Source organism: Bos grunniens, chromosome 15 (assembly GCF_055505025.1).
Source record: "Bos grunniens cultivar Pamir isolate PY7600 chromosome 15, Bosgru_T2T1.0, whole genome shotgun sequence".
Classification (NCBI taxonomy): domain Eukaryota; kingdom Metazoa; phylum Chordata; class Mammalia; order Artiodactyla; family Bovidae; genus Bos; species Bos grunniens.
In genome coordinates, this window is record NC_141179.1 from 31411514 (window position 1) to 31437525 (window position 26012).

The following is a 26012-nucleotide window of genomic DNA, read 5'->3' on the forward strand; positions in this document are numbered from 1 at the left end:
CGGGAGCACGAGGGGGCTGCAAAAGAAGCATGTGGGGAAGGGAGGCTTTGCTTAAGTAAAATCTCCTCTCTGAGCAAAGCTTGAGCTTGGTGGTGATCTGAAATAAGTAGTTTATCATCTATTTTGAGCTTTCAAAAACCTGCTAACGAATGTTTCCCCGGAATCTAGGATGTGAAAACTCTAACTTCTGGGGGAAGAACTAGGACACTGGAGCTTCTTAGATGGAGAGGCCAAGTATGGTGGGTGGGGAAAGCTGAAGGGCATTGAGGGTGGGGATGGAGGATATTCTGGAGAACACTCCTGGGGGGCAGTGCCTTTGAAGTTTTCTGGATGTCTAACTGTCTGCCCCCACAAGGCTGTTTTCTGACACTCTGACTTCCTCCTCTTTGCTTCCAAGTTTCTAGAATAGTCTCCTTAGGTGAGGAAGGAGAGGAAAGATGTATAAAGACTATCCCCAAAAGGACCATCTTCTTATCACTTTTGGTACAAGCAGGGCTTCCTGGTGCTGTTTAGATCTGCTTTATCTAAGAGCGCTGTAGCAAGCTGGAGGAGCGAAAGAAAAATCATGTAGAATGGGGAAACCAAGTCTCACAGAGATGAAATGATTGCTCAAGGTTATGTTGTAAACTAGGGTCTAAGTTAGGACTAGAAACAGGTTCTAGCTCCCTGTTCGATGTTTTCCTCACTGTATCCCGATGCAGGATGGGGAGAGAGACTCTGTGTCTTTGATTCAGTTAACACGCATTGGGTTCCCACTAGGTACGAAGTACCATACTTAGGACGTGGGCTCCCCCCTTGGTCTGTGTCACTCAACAAGATCTTCCTAACTCTCCAACCACAGGGAGTTCTTTCTTTAGTGATCCAAAGCACCATTTTCCCACAGCAGTTGAGCACAAGTAGAGCTGTTAGTCTGAACCTTTGACTTGTGTTAAACTAATGCAGACAAGAAAGATTCCAGGATGTCAGTGATATTCCCAGCATAGACCAAGAAAATGGTTTCAGCCAAGATTCCTATGGACAAGAGCTTCCAGCCAAGCCATACCGCCCGACACCAGCCCCCGCCCCCCCAATGTCTTTTATAAGGTTCTGTCTGGATCCCAAGCTCCCTGCTGTATTATATGAATTCAGAGTCCCTTGCATACTCTCTACCCACCCTCCACCCCCACAATGGACTTTTTGAAAGGCTGCAAGAGGGTAGTTGTTCTCAGGGTGGGAGAAGGGGTGGGCACAGGTAGAACTTCCTGCCCTGCCCTTGGACACCTGGAAAACCCACAGGTGGGTGGTTGGTGCTGCCACTGAAGGGTGGTAGAGGCTGGAGAGAGTGTGGAAACCACCACAGGCCCCTCAGGCTGCAACTTCAGCAGTGACTGTGAGGGAGCATGTCCCCACCTGTAGGGAGACAGGCAAGGTCTGTCACCCAAGCCGCATGGCTAAGGAAGCTGGCTGCCAAAGCAACTCAGCTCGCAGAGGGCAGGTTAGTGTAGAAAACATGGGGGAATGGAGGGAAGCTGGTTCCCAGACTTTGGGATTTTGTGGACCAGGAAAATAAAAAACAGACTATAAGGGAGATTGGAAAAGAACTGCCTTTTTCTTTTTTTAAAAAACTTTATAAAGTGCACTCTAAAGCCCATGCTCCACAACGAGAGGCCCGTGCACTACCTCTGGAGAGCAGCCCCTGCTCACCACAACCAGAGAAAAACCTGTGCAGCAGTGGGGACCCAGCTCAGCCGTAAATAAATAAAGAAAATGGAATAAAAATACCATTGAGGAGCACTATCATGTCCAAAAAGAAATCCTAACATGCCACCCCCAAGACAAAAAGAATACCATCTAACAATCTGAAAGAAATGTTTGAAGTCACTACAAAAATTCCTCATTTTTTGAGTTTTAGTGAGGAAGAACGTGTATTGCTGTACACACCAGCACAGGCCATGGTGTTCAGGAGCAATCAATCCAGGTGGACACCCCGTTGAGCACATTTACCCCTGAGAACCTCTCAACTTCTGTCCCTTACCAGCTGCCCTGACCTAAAGGACTCACACAGGCAGGAAAATCAAGTTGCAGCCCAATAGGCGCTGCGCAAGTTTTCTGACTCTTGGGGCTTGTTGAACATCTCCTGCCTTCACCTTCTCTGAGTTTCCCCTTCCTTCTGCTTGAGGGGTCCTGAACTGATGCTTCTCCTTCCTGCCTCCACTTACAGATTAAAACTGAGGACCTCAGCGACTCCCTGCAGCAGACTCTCTCTCATCGACCATGCCACCTGAGTCAAGGACCTGCCATGATGCCCGGAAATCAAATGTCTGGGGTAAATGCCAGCTCAAGTCGGGGAGCCCTAATAGTCTCAGTGGGCCAGTGAGTTTCAGGCGAGCCTCCTGCAAAATGCTTCACCTCTGGACCTGGCTCTCAGTGCATCCAGATTGGGCCAAAGAATCCCCTGCAGGGAAACTTCGATGTCTGAGGTGGGGCTAGGGTTACCAGATAATCCTCAGAAAGATGAAGCCTGGCTACTTATGCAAAGAGGGAGGTCTCCACCCCTCTGGGAGAAAAAGCAGCCTGTCTTGCCAAAATGATAGGGCTCACAGCTATAGGGCTGGGGTCTGCCAGCCATATTCAGTGGAGCCCCACTATGACAGCTATGGTCACAGAGCACTTCTGTCCCCACTAAGCCCATTCTTCCTCCTCAAGAGTTTGTCAAGCTAGAAGGAATAAAGGGGCTCCTGAAATAGTAATGACAAATGTCTGAGAAGGCTGGTTGTCCACAGGGTGAGTCCCTGATTTGATATGGATTCCCCCAGGGAAGAATGAGCCACCACTTCCCTGGAAATATTTAAGGATAGAATGTGCACTTATTCTTTCACTTCTTTTCAGCAAGGATTTACCAAGTCTTTTCTTTGTGCACAGACCTAAGCTTGGTCCTGTGGGGATCATAGACTCCCGCGGGTCCAGATCACAGAGGACTCCCATGTCCCTGGATATTGGGACTGGTATTTCTCTTTGTGGGGGCTAATGGGAGGAACCCCAAGGGGAAATGGACTTTCTGTTTCATCAAAGCGTTTTTATTAAGAGCAAGCAACGGGCTTCTTCCTCCAGGAATGGTTTAGACCCTGGAAACGGCCAAGATGAAAATGGCTTTTAGTATAATCAAAGGGCATGAGATTAAAAAAAAAAATTGTGTACTGTGTGTCATTTCTAGGGTAAACCTCTGAGAGATGGGTAATACCCACAGTCTGTGTCCTCGGGGCATTATCAGTCTAGCTGGGAGACAGTTCTGACACACACGAAAGTTAAATAACAAGGCAAGGTTAAGTAACAACAGGCTGCGAGGCACGGCCTGACTGAGGACAGGCAGTGTATCAATAGCACCATTAACGGGGTAGCCGCTATGTGCCACATACAGGGACACACAGAGGCATAGGGCAAGCTCCCGGTGGATACCCCTGGGACAGATAGGCAGCGGGTGGATGGAGCCCACGCTCCCAGCTTGTAAATTCTATGATGTCTGTGTCGCCCTGCATAGGACATGGCCTCCCTCCACCCACTCCAGCAGCTCGTGCTGGTTCCCGGACACCTACAGTCTGTTTCCCAGTTCCTGCTATCTCAGAGCCAGCCTGGGCAGCAAGGTGAGAACCCTGGGGGTTTTCTATATAGACAAGGGCGGTAAAGGGCTGCTCCTGCCTGCTGGGACCCAAGTGTGGGGTGTGGGTGACCAACTCATGTGCGCATGTGTGTGCTAAGTCACTTCAGTTGTGTCCAACTCTTGGCAACACTATGGAGAATCCATGGGATTCTCCAGGCAAGAATACTGGAGTGGGATGCAGCTTCCTTCTCCAGGGGAATCTTCCCAACCCAGGGGTCGAACCCGAGTCTTTTATGTCTCCTGCACTGGCAAGCGGGTTCTTTACCACTAGTGCTACATTAAGGTTGGTGGGTGACCAGCTTACCCTCTGGTATTAAGAGCGGCTTATCCAGCTCAAGGCCTGAAGAAGGGACCTGGTTTTGCCCTTCAGGTTGAGAATCCTTCTCCTCCTCCTTCTCCCATCTTCCTTAATTTCATGACCAGTTGAGACCGAAGGTAAAAGGTGGCAGAGCCGGGGCAGAGCAAGGAAGGAGGAGCTCTTTGGGAAACGCAGTCCCAATTCCTTGGAAACCTCCCCAGGACTCAGGATGTGGAAACAGACTCCCGCCCTCGGGGAGCTGGAATTCCATTTGTGTGGGGCGGCAGCGCCACCCACAGGCTATGCAGAGCATTGTCGGGTTTCCTCCCACAGGGAAGTTCCTCGCAGAGAACTTCTCGATGGCCAAGAGCAAGCAGACTAGAATATTCACAGTAATAACTAACATTTCTTGAGCTTGATATGCCAGGAGTTCTGTGGAGGGATTTTTCTGACATCTTTAAAAATAACCTCGAATGGTAGGTGGACCTACTAGAAAGTTCCGTAAATTTCTTTTCTTCAGAAAACCCATTTTCTGAAAAATGGGTTTCAGAAACCCATTTTTTTGGCATTGCATGGTACTGCCTCGCCGTCTCCCACCTCCACCAACTAGAGCTGAAAGTGATGAAGTCTAAGCTTCTCTCCACTGTTCAAATCCCAAAGAGAGGCTTTGGAGATCCAGAACCCGACGAAAATGCAATCTTGCCTTCTGTCCTTACCACCTGCCCAGTAATAGGTATCCTTCGTTTCCAAGACATCTCAGAGTGTTATGATGATGATGAATGAGGACATAAGTGAATCTGTGAGTCTCTGCATTCACTAAACAGTGCACATCCTGTTCCTGGCATAGGAAAGGGAAGGTAACAGTTAATTCTATTTCTTTTGAAAAATGGCACTGTGAAACTGGCTCAGGCATATAACCAATGAGGCTAGTGTGTGACACAGAGAGAGAATACAGTTTAGTATTTGGAATCAGAAAAACTCATTGGTTTAAAAAAGTCATTTACTAGCTGAGTCTCCTTGAGAACCTTACCTGACCTCTCTGAGGTTCCTTTTTCTCCTCCCTAAAAATGGAATCATACTAAAACTCTGCCTCACAAGGTTACTGAGAGCTATTTGAAATAATGCATGTGAGAGGGCTTTGTACATTTCAAAATGCAGCGTAAATGTCAGATCACTGTTAGTACTCGTGCCTCTGACTCTCAGTACAGAGTTCTTTATAGCTTTCTTGCTTACGTATTTTTAAACTTTATTATTATTTTTTAAAAAAAACATTTAATTTTGTGTTGGGATATAGCCAATTAACAATGTTATGATAGTTTCCAGTGAACAGTGAAGGGACTCAGCCGTACATACACATGTACCCATTCTCCCCTGAACTCCCCTCCCATCCAGGCTGCCACAAAACACTGAGCAGAGACCCTGTGCTATACAGTAGGTCCTTGTTAGGTGTCCATTTTAAATACAGGGGTGTGTACATGTCCATCCCAAACTCCCTAGCTGTCCCTTCCCCCCCATTATTCCTCCGGCAACCATAAGTTTGTTCTCTAAGCCAATGAGTCTCTTTCTGTTCTGTAAATAAGTTCATTTGTCTCGTGTAAATCATCTCTCTTCATATTCCATATGTAAAGAATGTCATAGGATATTTCTTCTCTATCTGACTTACTTCACTCAATATGACCGTCTCTAGGTCCGTCCATGTTGCTGCAAATTTGCCTATGTATTTTATTTTTCTTGTCTATGTATTTTAACAAGGAAAAATTAAGCCTCCAGGGTCTCTGTTGTCCCTAATCTGTTCTGGGTCACTGATGTAAAGCATCTCTTCATTCTGAAGAGTACAGTGGTCAGCCTCAGTAGGTGCTACACGTCAGTGACCCAGAACAGCTTAGGGACAACAGAGACGCCAAGGTTCTGCTCTGTGCTGAGTGCGTGGGGTGACCTGCCCCGTCACATGCTTTGGTAGTCAGTTCCATTCCCGTAATGTGAGTAACAGTTCCTGGCTGTGGCTCTTCTTAGAGGGAGGCCATTGTCATGACCACCAACCAGGCAGAGCGCTTCATGGACAGTTTTCCTGGAGCAAGAAGGAGGAAGCAGACCTCAGGCAGTGTGAAGAAGCAGGTAGAGTCCATACCACCAGAGAGAGTTGCCAGAAGCTTGGCCTGGGCTCTTCCGTTCTCTCTCTTAGCCCTTCCTCCCAAGTGTACAATGTCTGGGTCCTGCCAAGAGCCTCTGGCACTTGTCTGCTGCCCTTTAGAGCTGTATCGCCCCATTCCTTTGACCTGGCATCTTTGCAGATGTGGCTAGGCCTCTCTAGCCATCCCAGCTACTTCTGCAGGCAAAACGAAAACCCTCAGCCCCAGCTTGAATTCTGAGTAGTCACCCCCCTCATTTCCTTCCCACCTTGGGTTTCTTCAGGCCTGGCTATCAGATCCCAGAGCTGGTTTCCTTGACCCTCCTCAGCCTTTGTACCACTCCAGGAAGGCAGGCAGGCAGGCAAGCAGAAGGACTGGTTTGGGGACTGCTGTTTACATCTGTTTATCCCCATGTCTGATTGGCCTCCACTTGTGTGTGGCAATCCTGACAGTGCCCGTGGGGGCCTCTCCTCAGGGCTCCAGGGCGGGGTTGGGGGGGTTAGGTAGCAGGGGGGTGGGGACAGTTATTACGTAGAGCATGTCTTTCAGTTGGCCTGGATTTTAGGCGTTTGTTGCTTTGTTCTTCCCCTTTCACCCAGGTCTGCAGCCAAATCTTCTCCCCTTTCCGCAACAACAGAGCTCGCTCCTCCTTCCGCAGACGGGGCCTGGCCTCACATCCCAGGTAAACACGCGTACTCCTCCTCTCCCCTCTAGGAACCTCTCAGCTCCTGATGGAGTTAAGCTCCCTGGTTTCTCCCTCTGGGGAGAGCGAATAGCAAGGGATTGTCCCCATTGACACAGAGGAGGAAATTCAAGCCACAGTCGGAGGAAATGAGTGACCCAGTGTCACTTGTGGAGCCAGAATTAGAAGCCAGAGATTCCAGCTCCTGGGCTAGCCTGCTCTGGACGCGCGCATTCCACTCCATCCCCGATCAGGCCCCTGCATCAGTGCTCTGCAGGGCTCAGCTAGCTTTCCAGACACACTAAAGTTACTGCCGCCCTCCTGGTACTCTCAAGACCCAAGGGGGAGACCAGAGAGCCACAGGCTTGATGTCAGGAGAACACCAAGACAAGGTCTCTCATCTCTGGGCCTCTCTTAAGAACCCACTCTTTGAGGGACTTCCCTGGTGGTCCAGGGAACTCTGCGCTTTCACTGCAGGGAGCACAGGTTTGATCCCTGGTCAGGAAACTGAGATTTCATGTGCCACGTGGCAGGGCCAAAATAATAATAATAATAATATATATATATATATATATATATAATTGCTTTTCTAGATTGGCTTCTGTAGTGGACAGGTCCCTGGGTTGGGAAGACTGAGGTCTGCAAGAGGGCCCTTTGCAGAGCTGCCCTGGTGCCGCACAGCACCTGCTTGCCAGTGAGAAAAAAAGGCACCACATCCTCTGGCCAGAGGCAGCCTCATACCAGGGAATGTGGCTTGGCCACAGCAGCTGGAGTTACATCAGAGCTGCCACCCCTCCCCCTCATTAGCTGCCCCTGTGCAGTTAACCCCTACACCACTGCATGAGATGGCTCTGCAGAATCCGACGTGTAGAAGAGCTGGGAATGACTGCAGAGATCCTAATCCCTTCTCTGCGCTAAAATCCCCATGGATTGCCCCTGGCTTTACAGTGCTGGAGTCCACTGAACTTCTGGAAGAGCCGAGGGTGCCACCTAGTGGCTAATAGAAACGAGGACACCAGTGTCCTAAGCTCTCAGACCTCTTCCTTACTGCTAGCGGAATATCATCACCACAGACTTAGATCTGGAATAAATCTTAGAGGATTCTGAAGATCAACTCATGTGACTTATAACACAAGAGCCGGGTGAGACCAGAAGCAGAAAGACTGGAAGATTATTAAGATCATCCTGAGGCAGCAGTAAAGAGACCTACTCAGAGTGGTAGCAGTAACGGTAGAGGATGAGATGGTTAGACAGCATCACTGACTCAGTGGACATGAGTTTGAGCAAACTCCAAGAGACAGTGAAGGACAGGGAGGCCTGGTGTGCTGCAGTCCGTGGGGTCGAAGAGTCAGACACGACTTAGTAACTCAACAACAGCAACGAGTAAGGGCAGAAAGGAGGGGCTGACAGAGGATGTGGGGGAAGCTGACTCAAAGCAGTTCTGCAGCTGATTGGATGTGAAGGTGGGACATGGGCTTTGTCCTGAGGGTCTGGTCTGCGCCACCCAGTCTCCCACTGAAAAGGTTCAAAGCCTAATGGTTTCAAATCATTCTGTTCTAAAATAACCTCCCTCGAGGAAAAGAGTCCTTAACGTTTCTCTGGTCATCACAAGGTTGCCTGTGTGAATGGGAGGCCTGAAGAAAAGACTAAAGTTAACCCCAGGCTTGGAAAGGAGTAAACTGGAAAGGAAGATAAAAGAGTGGACTTAGGCCACTTCATCCACATGGGTAGCAGCACAGCCGTTGCCCTGGATATAAGCCCCTTAGGACCCCAAGCCTGGGCTCCATGCCTTTTTCACGGACGAGCTCGATTTACTCCTGACCCCAATAGGCATAAATTGGATTCCAGGTATAAGAGTCTGTTCTATGAACATAAACTAAAGAAAGAACATCTCCTGGCAACCATGAATGCGATCAAGGGGCACTTGGATAGTAGTGGAATACCTTTGATTTAAAAAAAAAGAAAAGCAGAAAGCAAAATATTCTCATGAAAGAAAATGATGGTTTAGAAAGTAAAATGGTGGTCACGAGAGTCTGGAATTTTATGGGAATTCCATTAACATAATGAGTCTCAGATGCCCACGGTTATCTTCAGCTAATGCCTGTTGAACACCTCAGTCACTTTGCTTTGTGGAAAAGAACAGACGAGACAAACAACCTTCTCCTTATCCCATTTTGAGATTTGTTTTGGGGATCTTTGTAGACAACCCTGCTAGCTCCTTTTACGGTGGAAAACTGAAAGGAGGAAGTTACCTGCTCAGAGTCAAACTGTGAGTCATAGGCTAAAGCCCAGAAAGGCCACCGCCCTGTCCCACACTCCTGTTTCTGCCCTAGCTGCTCCTGCTGGTCCCTTCGCGTCGTTGTTGTTTAGTCGCTAAGCCATGTCTGAGCGACCTCATGGACTGTAGCCCGCCAGGCTCCTCTGTCCGTGGGATTTCCCAGGCAAGTATACTGGAGTGGGTTGCCATTTCCTTCTCTAGGGAATCTTCCCAACCCAGGGATCAAATCTGCATCTCCTGCATTGGCAGGGATTCTTTACCATTGAGCCACCAGGGAAGCCCAATCCCTTCACAGAAACTCCAATTTCCACTTCCAAACACTGACATAATAGGAATCTAACCTGTTAGCCTCTAAGCAGGGCTTTAGTGCAAAAAGCTCAGAGAATGTCATTTCATCTGTTGACTGTTTGTGGGTGAGCTTGGTGTGTGTCTCCTCTTAGGCAGTTGGGCGCCCTGGGCTACCAGGATCTTCTTTAGAACCCCATCTGGAAGCATCTCAGCATCTCCCTGTGCCCAAGCATCTCCCCAGTGCTGGAGGAGCTGACGAGCCCAGTGACCTAGAGGAGCTGGAGAAGTTTGCCAAGACCTTCAAGCAGAGGCGCATTAAGCTGGGCTTCACACAGGTTTGGTTTGGGACTGAGGAGGTGAAGAACTTGGGCTGAGTAGAGACTGGACTTCCTAAGTGTAGGTTTAAGAGCACCTCAAGCTCATGGTGTTCGGGGCAAACCCATTGTGCCCCTGTGTCCCCTAGCAATGGGGCACAGTTGCCATTGGTAGGGAAGCCGGGGACCCTGCTGATGGAGGGGGCAAGGAATGAGAGCCAGGCCAGAGGCAAGGCACACACCACTCAGAGTCTAAGGAGAGAAGTAACCAGGTTTCCATCTTAGAGGAAGAAACCTGGAAGGGAGCCAGGGTGATGGGTGGGAGCTCAAAAGGTGTGGCGAGGAGCTAGGATGGTGGGGGATGTGGACAAAGGGGAGAAGGGACCTGTCAATCAAGTTCCTCCCTCTCCACCCCCACGTGCAGGGCGATGTGGGTCTGGCCATGGGAAAGCTGTATGGTAATGACTTCAGCCAGACAACTATCTCACGATTTGAGGCCCTCAATCTGAGCTTCAAGAACATGTGCAAGCTCAAGCCACTGCTGGAGAAGTGGCTGAACGATGCAGGTAGGCCTTGAGGACATGAAGATGGATGGTGCCTTAGAGCAGTGGTCCTCAACCTTTTAGGCTCCAGGGACTGGTTTTCATGGAGGACAATTTTTTCACAGACCCAGGGTTGGGGAGTGGTTTCGGCATGATTCAAGCGCATTACATGTATTGTGCACTCTATGTCTATTATGATTACATCAGCTCCACCTCAGATCATCAGGCATTAGATCCCAGAGGTGGGGGACCCCTGCCTTCGAAGGTCCGCAGAAAGGGGCTGGTGACTGATCTATGCTGGGGCTTTCAGTGGTCAACACACAGGGCCCTTTCCTCTCCTCCTGAGTCTGGAACCAACAGAAAAATAAGACACCGGGGACAGGACCTGCCTGGCCTCACCATAGGACTGCTCACCAGAGACAAAGGTGGGGTCTCCAGAGCCAACACACCCAGACTACTGTCTGGACTGGGTCTAGAGCAGGGGCATAGGGAAGGGGGCTCTCCAGGGTCTCATGGCCGGGAGGAGGAGGCAACAGGCACAACAAAAGATCTTTATCTGGCTAATCCTTGAGTAGGTTTTCAGAGGCCAGCAAGTTACTTGGGAAAGCGTTCCAGCAGGAGTGGGGTTTGCAGGAGGATTCAGTCAGGCGTGGTGGCCATGGAGGCAATTCCAGGAGGCCCAGGGTATAAGCCAGGGGCAAAACATTTGGAATAATGAATGGAAGAGTTTGGTGTCAGGGAACAGTGTGGGATAGGGCTCTTAACCACAGCATTAGCAGTATCTATGGAGAAGGCAATGGCACCCCACTCCAGTACTCTTGCCTGGAAAATCCCATGGACGGAGGAGCCTGGTAGGCTGCAGTCCATGGGGTCACTCAGAGTGGGACACGACTGAGCGACTTCACTTTCACTTTTCACTTTCATGCACTGGAGAAGGAAATGGCAACCCACTCCAGTGTTCTTGCCTGGAGAATCCCAGGGATGGGGGAGCCTGGTGGGCTGCCGTCTCTGGGGTCGCACAGAGTCGGACACGACTGAAGCGACTTGGCAGCAGCAGCAGCAGCAGTATCTTGGGACAGACAGTACTTTTTCATGGAAGCTGCCCCATGAATTATAGGCTATTTAGCAGCATCCTTGGTCTCTACACACTAGATGCCCGCCCCCTGTTGTAACACCCAAAATGCCACGAGATAGTGCCAGACGTCCCTGGGGGAAGGATGGGGGTAGTACAAAGTCATCCCAGGGTGAGGAGAAGAGCCAGTGGTGGGGCTGGGCTCTAGTCTGTAGATAGTGTGGGTTAATGGTTACTATGGGGCTTCCCTGGTGGCTCAGATGGTAAAGACTCTGCCTGCAACGCAGGAGACCCAGGTTTGATCCCTGGGTCAATACCCTGGAGAAGGGAATGGCAACCCACTCCAGTATTCTTACCTGGAGAATCCCATGGACAGAGGAGCCTGGCAGGCTACAGTCCATGGTGTCACAAGAAGTCAGACATGACTGAGTGACTAACACTTCACTTCCCAGTGGTTACTAAGGATAAAGAGGAGAGTGGGAGATGGGCAGCCAAGGATGGGACCCTCTCGGAAGTCCTTCCACATGGAAACAAGGGAGTGGGTAAGGAAGCGTCCCCACCAGGCTGTCCCTTTGGCAGGTTTTACTGGAGCGCTGAACTGAGAGAGATGACCAGAGAGTCTTAGGATCTTTGGGAAAGGACCTTGCAGATCTCTTCTGGCGTGACTCCCCGTCTGTGCCTGAATGCTTCTGGAGGGCCCTCCCAGTTGACCCCTCACACCACCTCAGCTGCAGCACTCATGCTGCAAAGGAAGTGGCCTCACACCAGCCTCTGGCCTCCAAGGGCCATTGCTTTTAGCTCAAAACCCCAGTTCCCATTTCCCTCAGGATTCACATCCAGGCCTCCTTGTAAAAGACAGACCTGTGAGTGCCACTGCCCTCACCCACTCACACCCACACATGCCGCTGATGTCTGGGTGTCCCTGAACCATGACCGCAAATGCTGGAGGCACCGAGGTGGGAGGCGTGGAGGACCTTTGCCCGGAGCAGCGAGGAGAAGCAGGATTCTCAGGCTGTTCATGCTCCCCTGCGAGGGGTGGGGCCTCGGACCTGCTGGGAGAGGGTCATGGGACCTCAAGTCCAGGGAGACAGAGCCTGTACCGGCTGCCTTCCCCTCTCTGAGCCTCCTCTCCTCTCCCGCTCCACACAGAATCCTCCCCGTCGGACCCCTCGATGAGCACCCCCAACTCTTACCCCGCCCTCAGCGAGGTGTTCGGGAGGAAGAGGAAGAAGCGGACCAGCATTGAGACCAACATCCGTCTGACTCTGGAGAAGAGATTTCAAGATGTGAGCAGATCTTTGGGGTGGGGGCAGGTGGGCTGACTTGCAGGAGGGTGAGCATACACGCACACATCCTTGGGCACCACCCCCGAGCCCCCAACACCTGCCCTGGGAAAGGGTCAGAAACAGAGATCTGCTCCTTCTCCAGGTGCTTGAGTGACAGGCTGGGCTCCAGAAACTTCCTCCCCCACAGACCCTGCTGGCTCTGACCTCTATTTGGTACCCATGATCCCTTGAGCCGAGAGATTTAGACTGGGATCTAGAATCCTAGTGGAGAGGATTGTATCTGTATCCAGTTGAGATAAAGGAAGCAAAGCCAGGACATTGTGTATATATTCTTTATCTTCCTCACATTGCTTTGTATTTTTCAAATTATATACGTAAAATAAATACTCATTGTAAAGAATTTGGAAAATGCAGGGAAGTAGGAAAAAAATTCACCACCAAATGTCATCTATGTATGTCCCTCTGTTTCTTTCTTTGGCATACACTTGCTTCTCTGCTGGCTCAGATGGTAAAGAATCTGCCTGCAATGCAGGAGACCTGGGTTCGATCCCTGGGTCGGGAAGATCCCCTGCAGAAGGAGATGGCAACCCACTCCAGTATTGTTGCCTGGAGAATCCCATGGACAGAGGAGCCTGACAGGCTACAGTCCAGGGAGTTGTAAAGAATCGGACATGACTGAGCAACTAACACTTTCACTTCACATACACTTAAATATTTGTGATTGTATTACATACACACATTGTTTGGGACTTGCAGCAAAAGTGTACTCTGGAGTCAATATGTGGAAGCTAATAATACCAGTTATGTGCCCCATGGGAGCCGGGGAAGAGACGAGGGATAAACATGTGTGGCCTAAAGAGCCTTTAATCAGGGTCCCTTAGGGACCGGCCTCCAGAGTTTCCATCCACACCGCTCAGGTCCCTCAAGGATGTACCCGTGGCCTAGTTCTGCCTCGCAGGCCCCAGGCCTCCAGGACTGTGGCCTCCCCAGCAGATTCCCCCATGCATGTGACTGAGGACTTGATGGCTGCATCCTGCTGGCAGGATGATAAGAGTTGGTTTTTCCTTTTGCTGAAGTTTCTCAGAGTAGCAAGAGTAAGGGAGGCTGTAGAAAGGAGAGAAAGGGGGCTAAGATCAAAGATTGAGTTGGGGGTGGAAGCGGTCAAAACAAAGGAGTGATGGATATATATATATATATATATTTGAGTATGTATACAAATGTATGTGCTTCCCTGATGGCTCAGTGGGAAAGAATCCACCTGCCAATGCAGGAGATATAGAGATGTAGGTTCAGTCCCTGGGTTGGGAAGATCCCATGGAGAAGGAAATGGTAACCCACTGCAGTACTCTTACCTGGGAAATCCCATGGACAGAAGAGCCTGGCAGGCTACAGTCCATGGAGCCGCAAAGAGTCAGACACGACTTACCGACTCACACACACACACACACATGCTTATCTCCTCTGAAGTCTTGATGAGTCCACGTGTTTTAACTAGCATTTCCTATTCTGAGGTAGGCAGGAAGAAACCAGCTGAGAGAAGTTTTCCTCAGATTATGAGGAAAGAGGGGAACATGGGTTCTGGGGATTCAGCCTGCCCCACCAAGCTCATCAGCTTCTTTATTCAGAACTTCTCCTGGATAAGAAGTGAGAGGAGAGCCTCCACCCTATGTCAGGCCCTGCACTTGGCAGTTGACACACATTTTCTCCTTCAGTCTCCACAATAATCCTATACAGTAGTCATTATTACTCTCCTTTCATAGATGGTTCTGGAGAAGGCAGTGGCACCCCACTCCAGTACTCTTGCCTGGAAAATCCCATGGACGGAGGAGCTTGGTGGGCTGCAGTCCATGGGGTTGCTAGGAGTCGGACACAACTGAGCGACTCCACTTTCACTTTTCACTTTCATGCGTTGGAGAAGGAAATGGCAACCCACTCCAGTGTTCTTGCCTGGAGAATCCCAGGGACAGAGAAGCCTGGTGGACGACCGTCTATGGGGTCTCGCGGAGTTGGACACGACTGAAGTGACTTAGCTTAGCTTTTCATAGATGGTAAGACTGAGGCTCAGAGAGGTTGGGAAAGTTTCCTGAGGCCACAGAGTAAGGGCTAAAACCACTATTCCATCTTAGGTCTGATTCTAAAGCTTTTGCTCCATCTATTGTTCTATCCTGCTTCCTGGAACATCTCTCCCCCACCTTCGATTCTTGGTCCTGTTCCCTTCTCCTCCTGATGGCTCTGTCCCTTTGGTTTCTGTAGAACCCCAAACCCAGCTCTGAGGAGATCTCCATGATTGCAGAGCAGTTGTCCATGGAGAAGGAGGTGGTGAGGGTCTGGTTCTGCAACCGACGACAAAAGGAGAAGCGAATCAACTGCCCTGTGGCCACACCCATCAAATCACCCATGTACAGTTCCCGGCTGGTGAGTGGCCAGGAGCCAAACTGCCTGCCAAGCACTGGGGGAGATGAAGCCTGGAGGCCAAGAATCTTCCCCATCCTAAGGAAGATGGGGTGGGGGAGTATGGAGTAAATAAATAAGCAAAGAGATACTACATATCAAATATATATAATATAAAGTAAAGAAGAATAAGGAGATAGAATGTGATGGTAAGGAGCTGGTGTTTCAGTAGAGGGGTGAGAGAAGGCCTCTCTGATAAAGTGAGATTTTATCAGGGATCTAAGTATTGAAAGGGAATGAAATATAAATATCTGGAGGAAAGAGTTGTTCCAGGTAGTGGGACCAGAAAATGAGAAGAGCTGGCATGTTTGAGGAACAGCACGCAAGCCAGTGTCACCAGGGCAGAGCAAGGAAGGTGGTGAGGAGCGGGAGATGAAGTCAGAGAGGTAACAGGAACCCATTCACTAAGGAAAGGTCTTAGAGGCCATCAAAAGGACCCTGGCCTTCATCTTAAGTGAAATAAGATACCACTAGAGAGCTGCCACGGGCTGCCATTTGGAGATTAATCTGTGTGGAAGCAGGATACCACCTGAGAAAGTTACAACAATCAAGCTTCGAGGGGTGGAAGCTTGGGCTAGGGTGGAGGGCATGGTGGGGGGAGACGTGGTTGGACTCTAAATGGATTTCCACCATGAAGCCAACAACGTGTGCTGTTAGCTCAGACAGGAAGTACAAAAAACGAGGCCAAGATGACCTCAACGGTTCTGACCTGAGCAACACATTGGCAGGTGTTGCCATTTTTTGAGATTATAAAGACTGTAGAGGAACAGGTTTGAAGGGTGGGGAGGTGAGCAGAGAATTTAGAGCTGGTTATATTAGACTTAACATCCTAGGCATCCAAGAGAAAGTGTCAAGTAGATGGTTATATCTAGGAATCTAGAATGCAAGGGGAGAAGTCAGGGCTGGGAGTGATTTGAAGTTTAGGCAGACTGGGAGGCCTGGAGGGTAGAAAATATCTTCTCCATCCCTGGGATTGGTGAAGGTTGAAGATTAAGGGAGGTGGGGATAATGGTGTTGTCCCCATGTTTCTAGCACTCAAGGGTGGCTGAAATCCAGCCTCATCCTGGCATATTTCATAAACGCATACTATTGTTTATTCTTTCACCAAACATTGATCAACCATCTACTATGTATTGTTCTTTGTACCAAGTGCTGGGGATACACAAATAAATAATATTTGTCCCCTGTCCCGGAGGACCTCACTGCCTAGCAGAGGAGACAGACAAATAATCAAATGGCAGACAACACGATGGTTTCTCTCAGAGAATTTAGGAGTAGCAGCTAACAAAGCCTCGGGAGGTGGTGGTTAGGGAAGGCTTCCCCAAGGAGATAATTAATGCCTGAGCTGAGTCTAAAAAGACAAGAAGGAGTGAAGAGGCAAGTAAGTGTGTAGCGGGTAGAGTTCCCAGAGGAGAAAGTAGGAGAACCATGGTGCAGTGCTGGGAAGCAGGGTGAAGAGGGCACGGAACAGCAGGTGGTTCCACGGGGAGGACTGTTGACAGATAAGACTGCATAGATCAGCAAGGGCCAGATGGAAGGGATTGTGGGCAGGGGTAAGGGAGGTGAAGGCTTGGGGAATTGCTGACGGATTTGAAGCAGGGCACTGGCATGATCAAATTTGCTTTTTAGAACCATCACTCTGACTGCAGTCATAGAGGGTGGCTTGAGAGGCACCAGGCTTGGTTTCAGAGATGAGTTAGATGTGACCGCAGTTATCCAGTAAAGATAGGATGAGGGCCGAAGCAAAGCCATTTGGTTAGATGAGGGGCATGGGAGAGATTCAGGAGATAATTAGAAGGTAGAATTATTAGGTCTTGGTTAATAGCTTGAAAACTGGGTGGAGGCAGGGAGAACCATAAAGGGAAGAGAGTACTCTGGGATGCCTCTCTGCATTCAGGCCAGACTGACTGGGTAGAAGCTGGTGCCGATGATGGAACAATTATACGTAGGGGAGGAGCTGGCTTAGGAGTAGGAAAAAATTATTTCAGTTCCTTTTGTTTTTTTTCATCTGGCTGTGCTGAGTCTTAGTTACTGCATGTGGAATCTAGTTCCCTAACCAGAGATCAAACCTGGGGCCCCTTGCATTGGGAGCACAGAGTCTTAGCCACCGGATCTCCAAAGAAGTCCCATTTTAGTTCTTTACACCATTATGATATACAGTAAGGCCTATGGGTCACCCAAGTAGGAAAGTCCCCGGGCACTTGGAATAATGGGTCTGGAGTTCAGAAGGAAAAGCCAGGATAGAGAAGTGAGCTGGGGAGTCATAAGCACACAGGTGGTGGTTCGCATCCTGGGTCAGGAGGGTCTCACCTGTTTAATTTGTACAGAAGAAGCAAAGAAGAAAATTGAAATCCCAACCCTGGGAAACACCAGCATTTGAGGGCTGGGCAAAGGAAGAGGACCAAGGGGAGAAAATAAGAAGGTGGAGCCAGAAAAGGCAAGAAATTGCAATGAAGTGGGTGAAGCAGCTGTAAGGAGCCCTGAAGGATTGCCGTGGGAACACCGATGAAAGACCCCCAAATCAGGATGGGATGCAGGAGGGCTGACTCCCTAATTTGTTTGGAGAACAGGTTGGGAATTCATAAAAAGAACAGCATAGCAGAAGGAATAGTCTGTGAGAGGCATTGAATTCTAAAACAACATGATGCATCTGGGGAACCACAAGCTTTTTGTTCTGGCTGGAGCTAAGGGTTTAGGCCTAAGACAGGAGGTTGATGAGAGCTGGATCATGGTGGGCCATGGATGCTAAATTACCCTCGAAGCTATGAGGAGCCATTGACAATTTGAAGTTGGAGACAATATGATGTTCATTGACCATTCATTTCTTAAATATTTTTTGAGCACACACTATTTGGCCCTGAGATGTGGCAGTGCACAGGATCGTTATTGGTGATCTCTGCTTAGAGTCTAGCAAGGAAAACAGACATTAAACAGAATGCAATTTGTGATGAAGCCTCCAGAGAAGGCGTGTGGGTATTTGAGGGACCAAACCTAGTCCAGGTATCAGGGACTTCTCTTTGGAATGATGGTCAAGTTGATGGCAGAAGAAAGAGTAGACTTGAATGGGGTAAAGGTCTGAGTTAGAGGTGGGGAAGGGGAGCAGGATGGCGGGGCAGAGGGAGTGTTGGGAAGAACATTCTCTGCAGATGAAACAGTGTGGGCAAAGGCCCTGAGGCTGGGGTGGGCAGGGAGAGGAAGCACAGAAGGTTGGAATGGAACACAGGGAGGGAGACTGTGTGAATGAGGAGGCTGGAGCAGTAGGCGGGCTAGATCCTGTAGGGCACTGTAGGCCACGTGAAGGAAACCGAACCATGCCATGAGAGATTTGGAATCTTTAAAGATGGGGCTTTGTCTAGAATAGTTGGGAGGTAGCTATCACCTCAGTTCAATCCGAGCTGGGGACACCAATGTGGAGAAAAGAAGTGGGAGGCATGGAAGAGCCATAAAGGAGCATCATGCATTCTCATCGTGCATTGGATACTGAGCACCTGCCAAGTTCTGGGTGCTGCAGCAGACACTGAGGATCCAGCAGGGGACCACACAAGCATCACACTCCCCTCATGAAGTCTCCAGCCTAGTCAGGGAGAAAGATGTTAAATAAATAGTCACATTAATACTTGCAGTCAATGCTAAAGGAAAACAACCCTGAATATTCATTGGAAGGACTGATGCTGAAGTTCCAATAATTTGACCACGTGATGCAAAGAGCAGACTTATTGGAAAAGACCCTGATGCTGGGAAAGGTTTAAGGCAGGAGGAGAATCAGGTAGCTGAGGATGAGATGGTTGGATGGCATCACTGACTCAATGGGCATGAATCTGAGCAAACTCTAGGAGATAGTGAAGGACAGAGGAGTCTGGCACGCTGCAGTCCATGTGGTCGCAAAGAGTCGGACTCAACTGAGCGACTAAACAGGAACAACAATACTTGTGGCGTCCTGAAGGAAGAGGGTAGAGAAAATGCTCTAATTCGGTCTTCTCCTTGGGTCTCACTGGAACATTGTCCTTGGGACTGGGACATAGTTTCTTCTACTTCTGGTGTGAAATAATCTCCAAGATATACTGTTAAGCAAAAAAAAAAGAAGAAGAAGAAGAAGAAAGAAAGCAAAAAAGGCAAAATTATTCAGAGCAGTGTGGGCAGAATGCTACTATTTATATAAAAACTTAAAGGGAGAGCCATATCTCTGCTTGCACATGTACAGCCTGTCTCCAGATAGAAGAGAAGAAGCTGGTTGCAGTGACTAAATAATTATTTATTTAAAAACAACAACAAATGGCTTGGGGTGTGGCAGCAAGGGGTGGGTGGAGGAAAAGAGGGAGGGAGATTATTGATAGCATCTCTCACCACGCTGCCCCACACCTGTCTCCACCCTTCGTGGGCCCCCAGACTACTAAAGAGGCTCCTTGTGAAAGGGTAGGTCAATGAAAGCAGCAGAACCATTGCTGATTGATTAGGAAACGAGTACATGCTGAATCCTGTTGGCATGGGATGTTCCAAACTAGGGGAGGGCAGGGGTGGCCAGTCGAAGCTCCCTGAGCAGAACCTCCCTACGAGGTCCTGGGTGGAGGCTGATCCGAGTGTCCCAGGACAGCATGAGAAGATGAAGGGGGAGGAAAAGTATGCCGAGTTCAGCTCCAGTGAAGAGATAAACAGCAGCTCAAGACATACAAGAGTTGACAGCTTCTGCAGGAAGGCAGGGAACTAACATTTAACAAGCCAGGTACTCTTTGCCAGGCATTGAGTTAGAAGCTTAATGGACATTATCTCATTAAACTTAATTAAAAGAAAATATGAGGGAGGTGTTACTGTTGTTTTACGGATGAGAAAACCAAATCTCAGCAGGGTTAAGTAACGTGCCCCAGCTACACAGACAGTGGTGGAGCCAGGCCTCACTCCCAGATCTGTTGGGCCCCTGTGTCTATTTAGGATGGTAATACTGAGGGTAGGGATTCCTGGACTGTGTGGGAAGGTTAAGCTACAGTACCTTAGGTCCCTTCCCAGCCCAGAGTTGATGATGCTGTGAGGTCTCCAGGGCGAGATGCAAAGCTTCAGAGACCTCACACAGTTCGTCTCCTCCAGGGACCTCTGGAGAGTGGATGGTCCACTCATGCATCAAGATGCGAAGCCTGTGTCAGGATGGTTAGGGCTGAGCTCTTCTGCCCAAGCAAGTGCAGGGGTCTTAAAAATAAAACACAAGCATTTCCATTATTCTTTTTTTAATGTTTATTTATTGGGCTGCATTAGATCTTAGTTCCAGCATGCAGGGTCTTCATTGATCATGTGGGATCTTTGAGGCAGTGTGAGGGCTCAGTAGGCGCAGCATGTGGGCTTAGCTGCCCCATGGCATATCAGTTCCCCAACCAGGGATCAAACCTGCATCCTCTGCAATGGAAGGTGGATTCTTAACCACTGGACCCCCAGGGAAGTCCCCACAGGGGTCTTTTAAGAAGGAAGAAGAAGGGACTGGAAATAAAGCAGCCATCCTGCAGTGTCGGCCACAACGGCATCCTGGAGGCATGCTCCTCTCCTCACCAGAGCATCTGAGCAAGGCCTCTTTTGTCTGGCAGTGCCCAGGCAGCCTTGCCAGGGGTCACACTGCAGAGAGGCCCTGGCCTGAGGTCCGCAGGGAGTGGTAGGAGCAGGGCAGAGCTGGAGCTGTGTGGTGTACATGGTCCAGAGCCTTTCCTGTGACACAGAGCACAGGGCATTGGTTTGGGATTAGGAAACCATCCAGGAAGTGGAGCCCTAATCTCTGTGGAGTCTACGGCCTAGCACCCTGGGAGAAGCTACAGAAGATGGACACGGAAATGGAAGAGAATGTTTACAAGCTTCTCTCACCTTTCAGGTGTCTCCCTCTGGATCTCTGGGCCCCCTCTCTGTCCCTCCAGTCCACAGCACCATGCCTGGAACAGGTGAGCTCTAAAAATAAGGTCTACTAGCATTCTTTTTGGAGAAGGCAATGGCAACCCACTCCAGTACTCTTGCCTGGAAAATCCTATGGATGGAGGAGCCTGGTAGGCTGCAGTCCATGGGGTCATGAAGAGTCAGACACTTACTGTGTGACTTCACTTTCACTCATTGGAGAAGGAAATGGCAACCCACTCCAGTGTTCTTGCCTGGAGAATCCCAGGGACAGTGGAGTCTAGTGGGCTGCCATCTGTGGGGTCGCACAGAGTCGGACATGACTGAAGCAACTTAGCAGCAGCAGCGGCAGCAGCAGCATTCTTTTAGATAATGGGATAACAGAACTGCAAGATATTGACCTAAGTCGGTTCAGTTCAGTTGCTCAATCATGTACGACTCTTTGCAACCCCATGGACTGCAGCACGCCAGGCTTCCCTGTCCATCACCAACTCCCGAAGCTTACTCAAACTCATGTCATTCGAGTCGGTGATGCCATCCATCTCATCCTCAGCATTCCCAAAATGTGTTTCAGAAGATGTTAACATTTTTTCTAGGAGGAAAAGTCTTCCATGATCAAGTAAGTTTGGGGAATGCTGAGTAGGTAAAGTTTGAGCAAGTGTTTTTGTTTTAATTGCTGCACTTCTCGGCCCACTTTATGTACAAATCTTTTATACATAAAAATGAGCTGAACAGAAGGCAGGGTTTTCTAAACCAATTTTCTACAGAACTCTATTTTTCAAAAAGTATTTCAAAGAATTAGATAGGGTGACCATATGTCTGGATTTGCCCAGGACAGCCCCAGTATCTGATGATCCCCTGTGGTGATGTCATTATCAATACCAATGCCTTCGACCCTTCAAAGCATCTTAGCTTGGAGGATGAAATCTATGTCACCTTATCCACGGAATGCTGTTTGGGAAACTCAAATACAGGAGTTCAGTTTTATCCAGATTTGCCATATTACAGAGGTCACAAAGAGGTTTCAGGGAAGTGAAGCAAGTTGCCACAGGCCACAGAGCTCTTTAGTGGATGGCTGGGACTCCTCCCGTGCTCTTTCTGGAAGACCACGTACCATGTGGAGATGGGAACCCCAGAGAGGCTGGCCATCTTGACCTGTGCTCTCAGCTTCTCTTTTCCTCCCCGAGCATTCTTCCTTCTCTCCTCCTTGCTTCCCTCCCGAAGCTCTGGTTCTCTTTCTCATCCCACCCCTGGGTCCCAGGCTGGATATACCCAGCCCAGGGTGTGCCCTTGGAATGGGATGGTTTTGGCATCCATCCTTCTTGTGTTTTGCAAGTCTTGGACTTGTGGAACCAGCCATGCCACTCTCAGGGCCTGGGCTAAGGAGAAGTGTGTACGATGAGGGCCCCCTGGGGCTGGGTGTTGATGCTACCATGATAGGAGGTGGGCAGATGGGTGGAGGCGGGAGTGGAGTAGGGAGAAGGTGAGACCCCTTGGGGGATACGTGCCTGAAGGTCACGAGGTCCCTGGAGCCAGCCTCATTAATTCCCCCTTGTTTCTGCCTCTCCTCGTGCTCAGTAACGTCATCCTGTTCCCCTGGGAACAACAGCAGGCCATCTTCTCCAGGCTCAGGACTCCAGGCCAGCAGCCCCACTGCATCTCAGAATAACTCCAAAGCGGCCGTGAACTCCTCCTCCAGTTTTAACTCTTCAGGGTAAGGTGGAGGGAAGAGCACCAAGACACCTCTGCCAGGGCCAAGGGACATGTGAGAAGCTGTGTCTGAGGGTCAACACCTTGGGGAAGAAGGCTTGTCACAGGGGAGGCAGGGAGAGGGCGGGGTGGTGAGCCAGACTGGACTCTATCCCTTGGGAGTGGGATTTAAAAGAGAAGCCTCAGCCAGTGCTGGCAAGGAGCTGATGTCAACAGAGCCAAAATTTCCATCCTCTCTGGGAGGGTGGAAATTTCCAAACACTCCTGTCGGAAAGGGACAGGTCCTTCCCTGGGCTTCGGAGAACTCCCTTTCACGCCAGTTCCAGCTGCAGTGGGGGCATTCTGCCCCGAGCCTGAGCTTCCCTGTGTAGCTGATGCCCTGGGAGAGGGGAAGGGTGCTCCATCCTAACCTTGTGCTCCCACCCAGGATGCAGTGACAGAAGCAGCCTCCAGAGCCTTGATGCAAAGATTCTCCTCTAAAAAGTGTTCCCAGAGTGGATGCCTCAAGAGGTTTCTTCCCCAGTTCAGAACAAAACAAGAGATTTGCAAGTCAGGCAATTAAAGACCTGAGCTTGTTTGAAGAAATGAACCTGTTTGTCCAAACCCAAACTGTTTGGCAAGGCAGCCAGCTCTTAAGAGACAACTGTTGCATACCCCCAAAGCTAGGAGCTCCTAAACCTCCCCCACCAAAAAGAAGAGAGGAAAACATATAACGGACATTTAAAAAAAATTGTTCTGAGATATAATTCACATTCCATAAAATTTACCAATTTAAAGTGTACAAGTCAGTGTTTTTTAGTATATTCACAGGATGGTGCAATTGTCACCATATCTGATTCTAGAACACTTTCAGCACCCCTAGAAAAAAACCCTATATGTATCTGCTAGTGCTCACTGCTTATTCCTGTCTTTCCTCATGGTTAGAAGCTGTCTGATTGACTCGTTCCTTCCTCCCCTCTAGATCTTGGTATCGATGGAGTCATCCCACCTACCTCCACTGAGACCAAAAAGTTTCTCCTCTGCCACCTGGCCCTGTATTCCCCACCAGAAGGAAGGGAATCATGCCATCTCTGTATGGACAGATTACTTTCAGGAGAGAGAGCGGAAGAGGATGAACCCAAACTCTTGTCTTCTTCGGACCAAGGGCCTCCAGAGATCCAAACTGTGATTGAACCGTGTGCTGACTCCTAGCGCTCTTGAAATGCACATCCCTCCTAGGAGTTGGTCATTTCTACCTTCCTTGCCTGCACCCTTCTCTAAATATTTCAGACAGTTTCCCTGCTGCAGTGGCCTTTGAAAAAGGACTTCTTCTTATTCTCCAGCTCATCTCCAGTTCATTCTGGGCACAGCCATTCACCTAGTGCCAGACTACCAGAGGGGAGAGAACGGGTTTTGACTCTGAACTTAGCCACAGTCCGAGAACTGATTCTAGAATCTGTGAAAAGATTTGAATCTGATGTCTCTACCAAAGCTTGGATGTTTTTTCTGTTCAGCAAACTTTTCATTTCCCCCCACTTTCTCTTTAGCCTCGTCCCCTTTTCTAGAACCAAATCCATTCATAATCGTATTCTCCAAATTCCCTCCTCTTTACTCAGTCCCCTGGCACATTTCTCTGCCCACAGGTGCTCTTCTGTCTGCTTTGTCTGCCCCAGAGTTCAGGAACACCTGTTTCTTCTCTCCTTCCCTGTGTTTCTCCTTCTCTCCTTCTCTGCCCTGTCTCCTGTTGCAGAAGGAGGAACACGAAAGCACACACACAACAATTATGCTGGCAACATAACTGTATATAGCCCTTTCCTTTTTTTGCATTATGTTCTTCTCTCCTTAATGTGGAATTTTCTAGAAAAATGTTTAACTCAGGTGTGAATTTTGAAAATGTCTCTGTAATATATTATCTTCTTTAACAAAAAAGAAAGAAAGAAAAAAAAATACCAAAGTGTGAACTACTGTGCTAGCTTCCACAGGAGTTCCCACATGGGCTGGGAATCCTTGTTGATTTTTGCAGGAACGTTCTTTCTCCAGTCTCTTTCTTTGTGGGCCAGTGTGTAGACTGTAACATGAAGCCATTGTAGAAATGGTCACTTTTTATTTTTTTTAAGATTGCATAGCCAAGAAAATGTTGAGATTCAAAGGAATCTCTCTGTTCCTAAATAAATTTGTATAATGATATATACAGTATTCCACTACTGGTAAGAAGCTACTACTGCTAAGTCGCTTCAGTCATGTCCGACTCTGTGCTACCCCATAGACGGCAGCCCACCAGGCTCCTCTGTCCCTGGGATTCTCCAGGCAAGAACACTGGAGTGGATTACCATTTCCTTCCCCAATGCACGCATGCATGCTAAGTCACTTCAGTCGTGTCCGACTCTGTGTGACCCTATGGACAGCAGCCCACCAGGCTCCTCTGTCCACGGGATTCTCTAGGCAAGAATACTGGAGTGTGTTGCCATTTCCTTCTCCAATTGGTAAGAAGAGGTTTAGGTTATTCTGTGTCTTTTGTTGTGGGGGAATGTGAATGCATATAATGAAAAGGATGGATAAAGTGTTTCAAATTGGTGGATCAAGTTTATTACTCCCCCAACCAATGCTGAAGATGACATACGTTAATACAGGGCTCTGGAGAGTTCAGAGATTCTACTCTTTTTGACTGAACAACCTTGAGGAAAGTGTAGGTAAGAGATTGGCTTCCTCATTTTGTAAGTGGGAGAATGGTAAACGTGTAAGGTCAAGTTGTTTGGAGACTTATGAGGTGAAGTCTGGGGTTTATAGCTCATATCTCAGAAATCCTAAAGGTCATGAAAGTGATAGATATTTGAGACAAGGGATGATTCAAAAGTCAAGTATTTGGCTTTTGAATGCACTGTGACTTTTGAAGAGGCAGTTGAGAGGCAAGTTGTGGTCTTTCTTGGGTTAATAAAAATTTAAATAGTTACCATTTTTGAGGCAAACATTGAGCTGTAGGAAAAGGAGACCCTTCAAAAATGTAATGACTGAAGGGAAGAAACTAAAACTAGCATTCAAAGTTTGTTACAAATAGTATATCCCAAGGGGAAATCTATATCCAAATAACCACAAATTAACTGGGTTGTTTTTTTTTTTTTTGGATGGGGCTTATATTAAAAGTAACATCTCGTGTGGTGAAGTGGGAGAAAGCCTATTGGTAGTGGTTACTTTGTCAAGAAAAGATCTAGTTGAAAGGAGCTAGATATGCACCAAAGAGACAAGAGGAGCCTGCAGCAATAATTTAATTGTATAAAGAAACTACTCTGCCACCCATAGGCCCATGTGTACATACACACGTGTGTGTGCACTGTTCTTTGTACACTTGTGGGTGCCAGAGTAGACACTTTCCTGCAGCAGTATTGGCTACTTTGATACCTTGTTCAGGTGAGTGCTGCAAGTTGATGTCCTGCACTGTCCATGAGTCTGGTGTTCACTCATTTGACCCTTTAACAAATATTTTATT

At 48.8% G+C, this 26012-nt stretch overlaps 1 protein-coding gene across 4 annotated transcripts in view; it reads left to right on the forward strand.

The window, feature by feature from the left end:
* The window catches only part of POU2F3 (POU class 2 homeobox 3), an 87658-nt gene extending 63644 nt beyond the window's left edge, over window positions 1-24014 (forward strand). For 2 of the 4 annotated variants that reach the window (XM_086338309.1, XM_086338310.1), the window contains 10 exons: window positions 2201-2305; window positions 3518-3620; window positions 6664-6746; window positions 9465-9647; window positions 10051-10192; window positions 12390-12526; window positions 14780-14941; window positions 20823-20889; window positions 22418-22553; window positions 23511-24014. In XM_086338309.1, coding sequence (XP_086194435.1) covers window positions 2201-2305; window positions 3518-3620; window positions 6664-6746; window positions 9465-9647; window positions 10051-10192; window positions 12390-12526; window positions 14780-14941; window positions 20823-20889; window positions 22418-22553; window positions 23511-23550 — 1158 coding nt within the window. In that variant the 3' untranslated portion in view covers window positions 23551-24014. Of the gene's footprint in view, window positions 1-2200; window positions 2306-3517; window positions 3621-6663; window positions 6747-9050; window positions 9192-9464; window positions 9648-10050; window positions 10193-12389; window positions 12527-14779; window positions 14942-20822; window positions 20890-22417; window positions 22554-23510 lie in introns of those variants that run through there. The other 2 variants (XM_086338311.1, XM_086338312.1) reach the window with 2 other exon arrangements.
* The last annotated feature ends 1998 nt before the right edge of the window (window positions 24015-26012 follow it).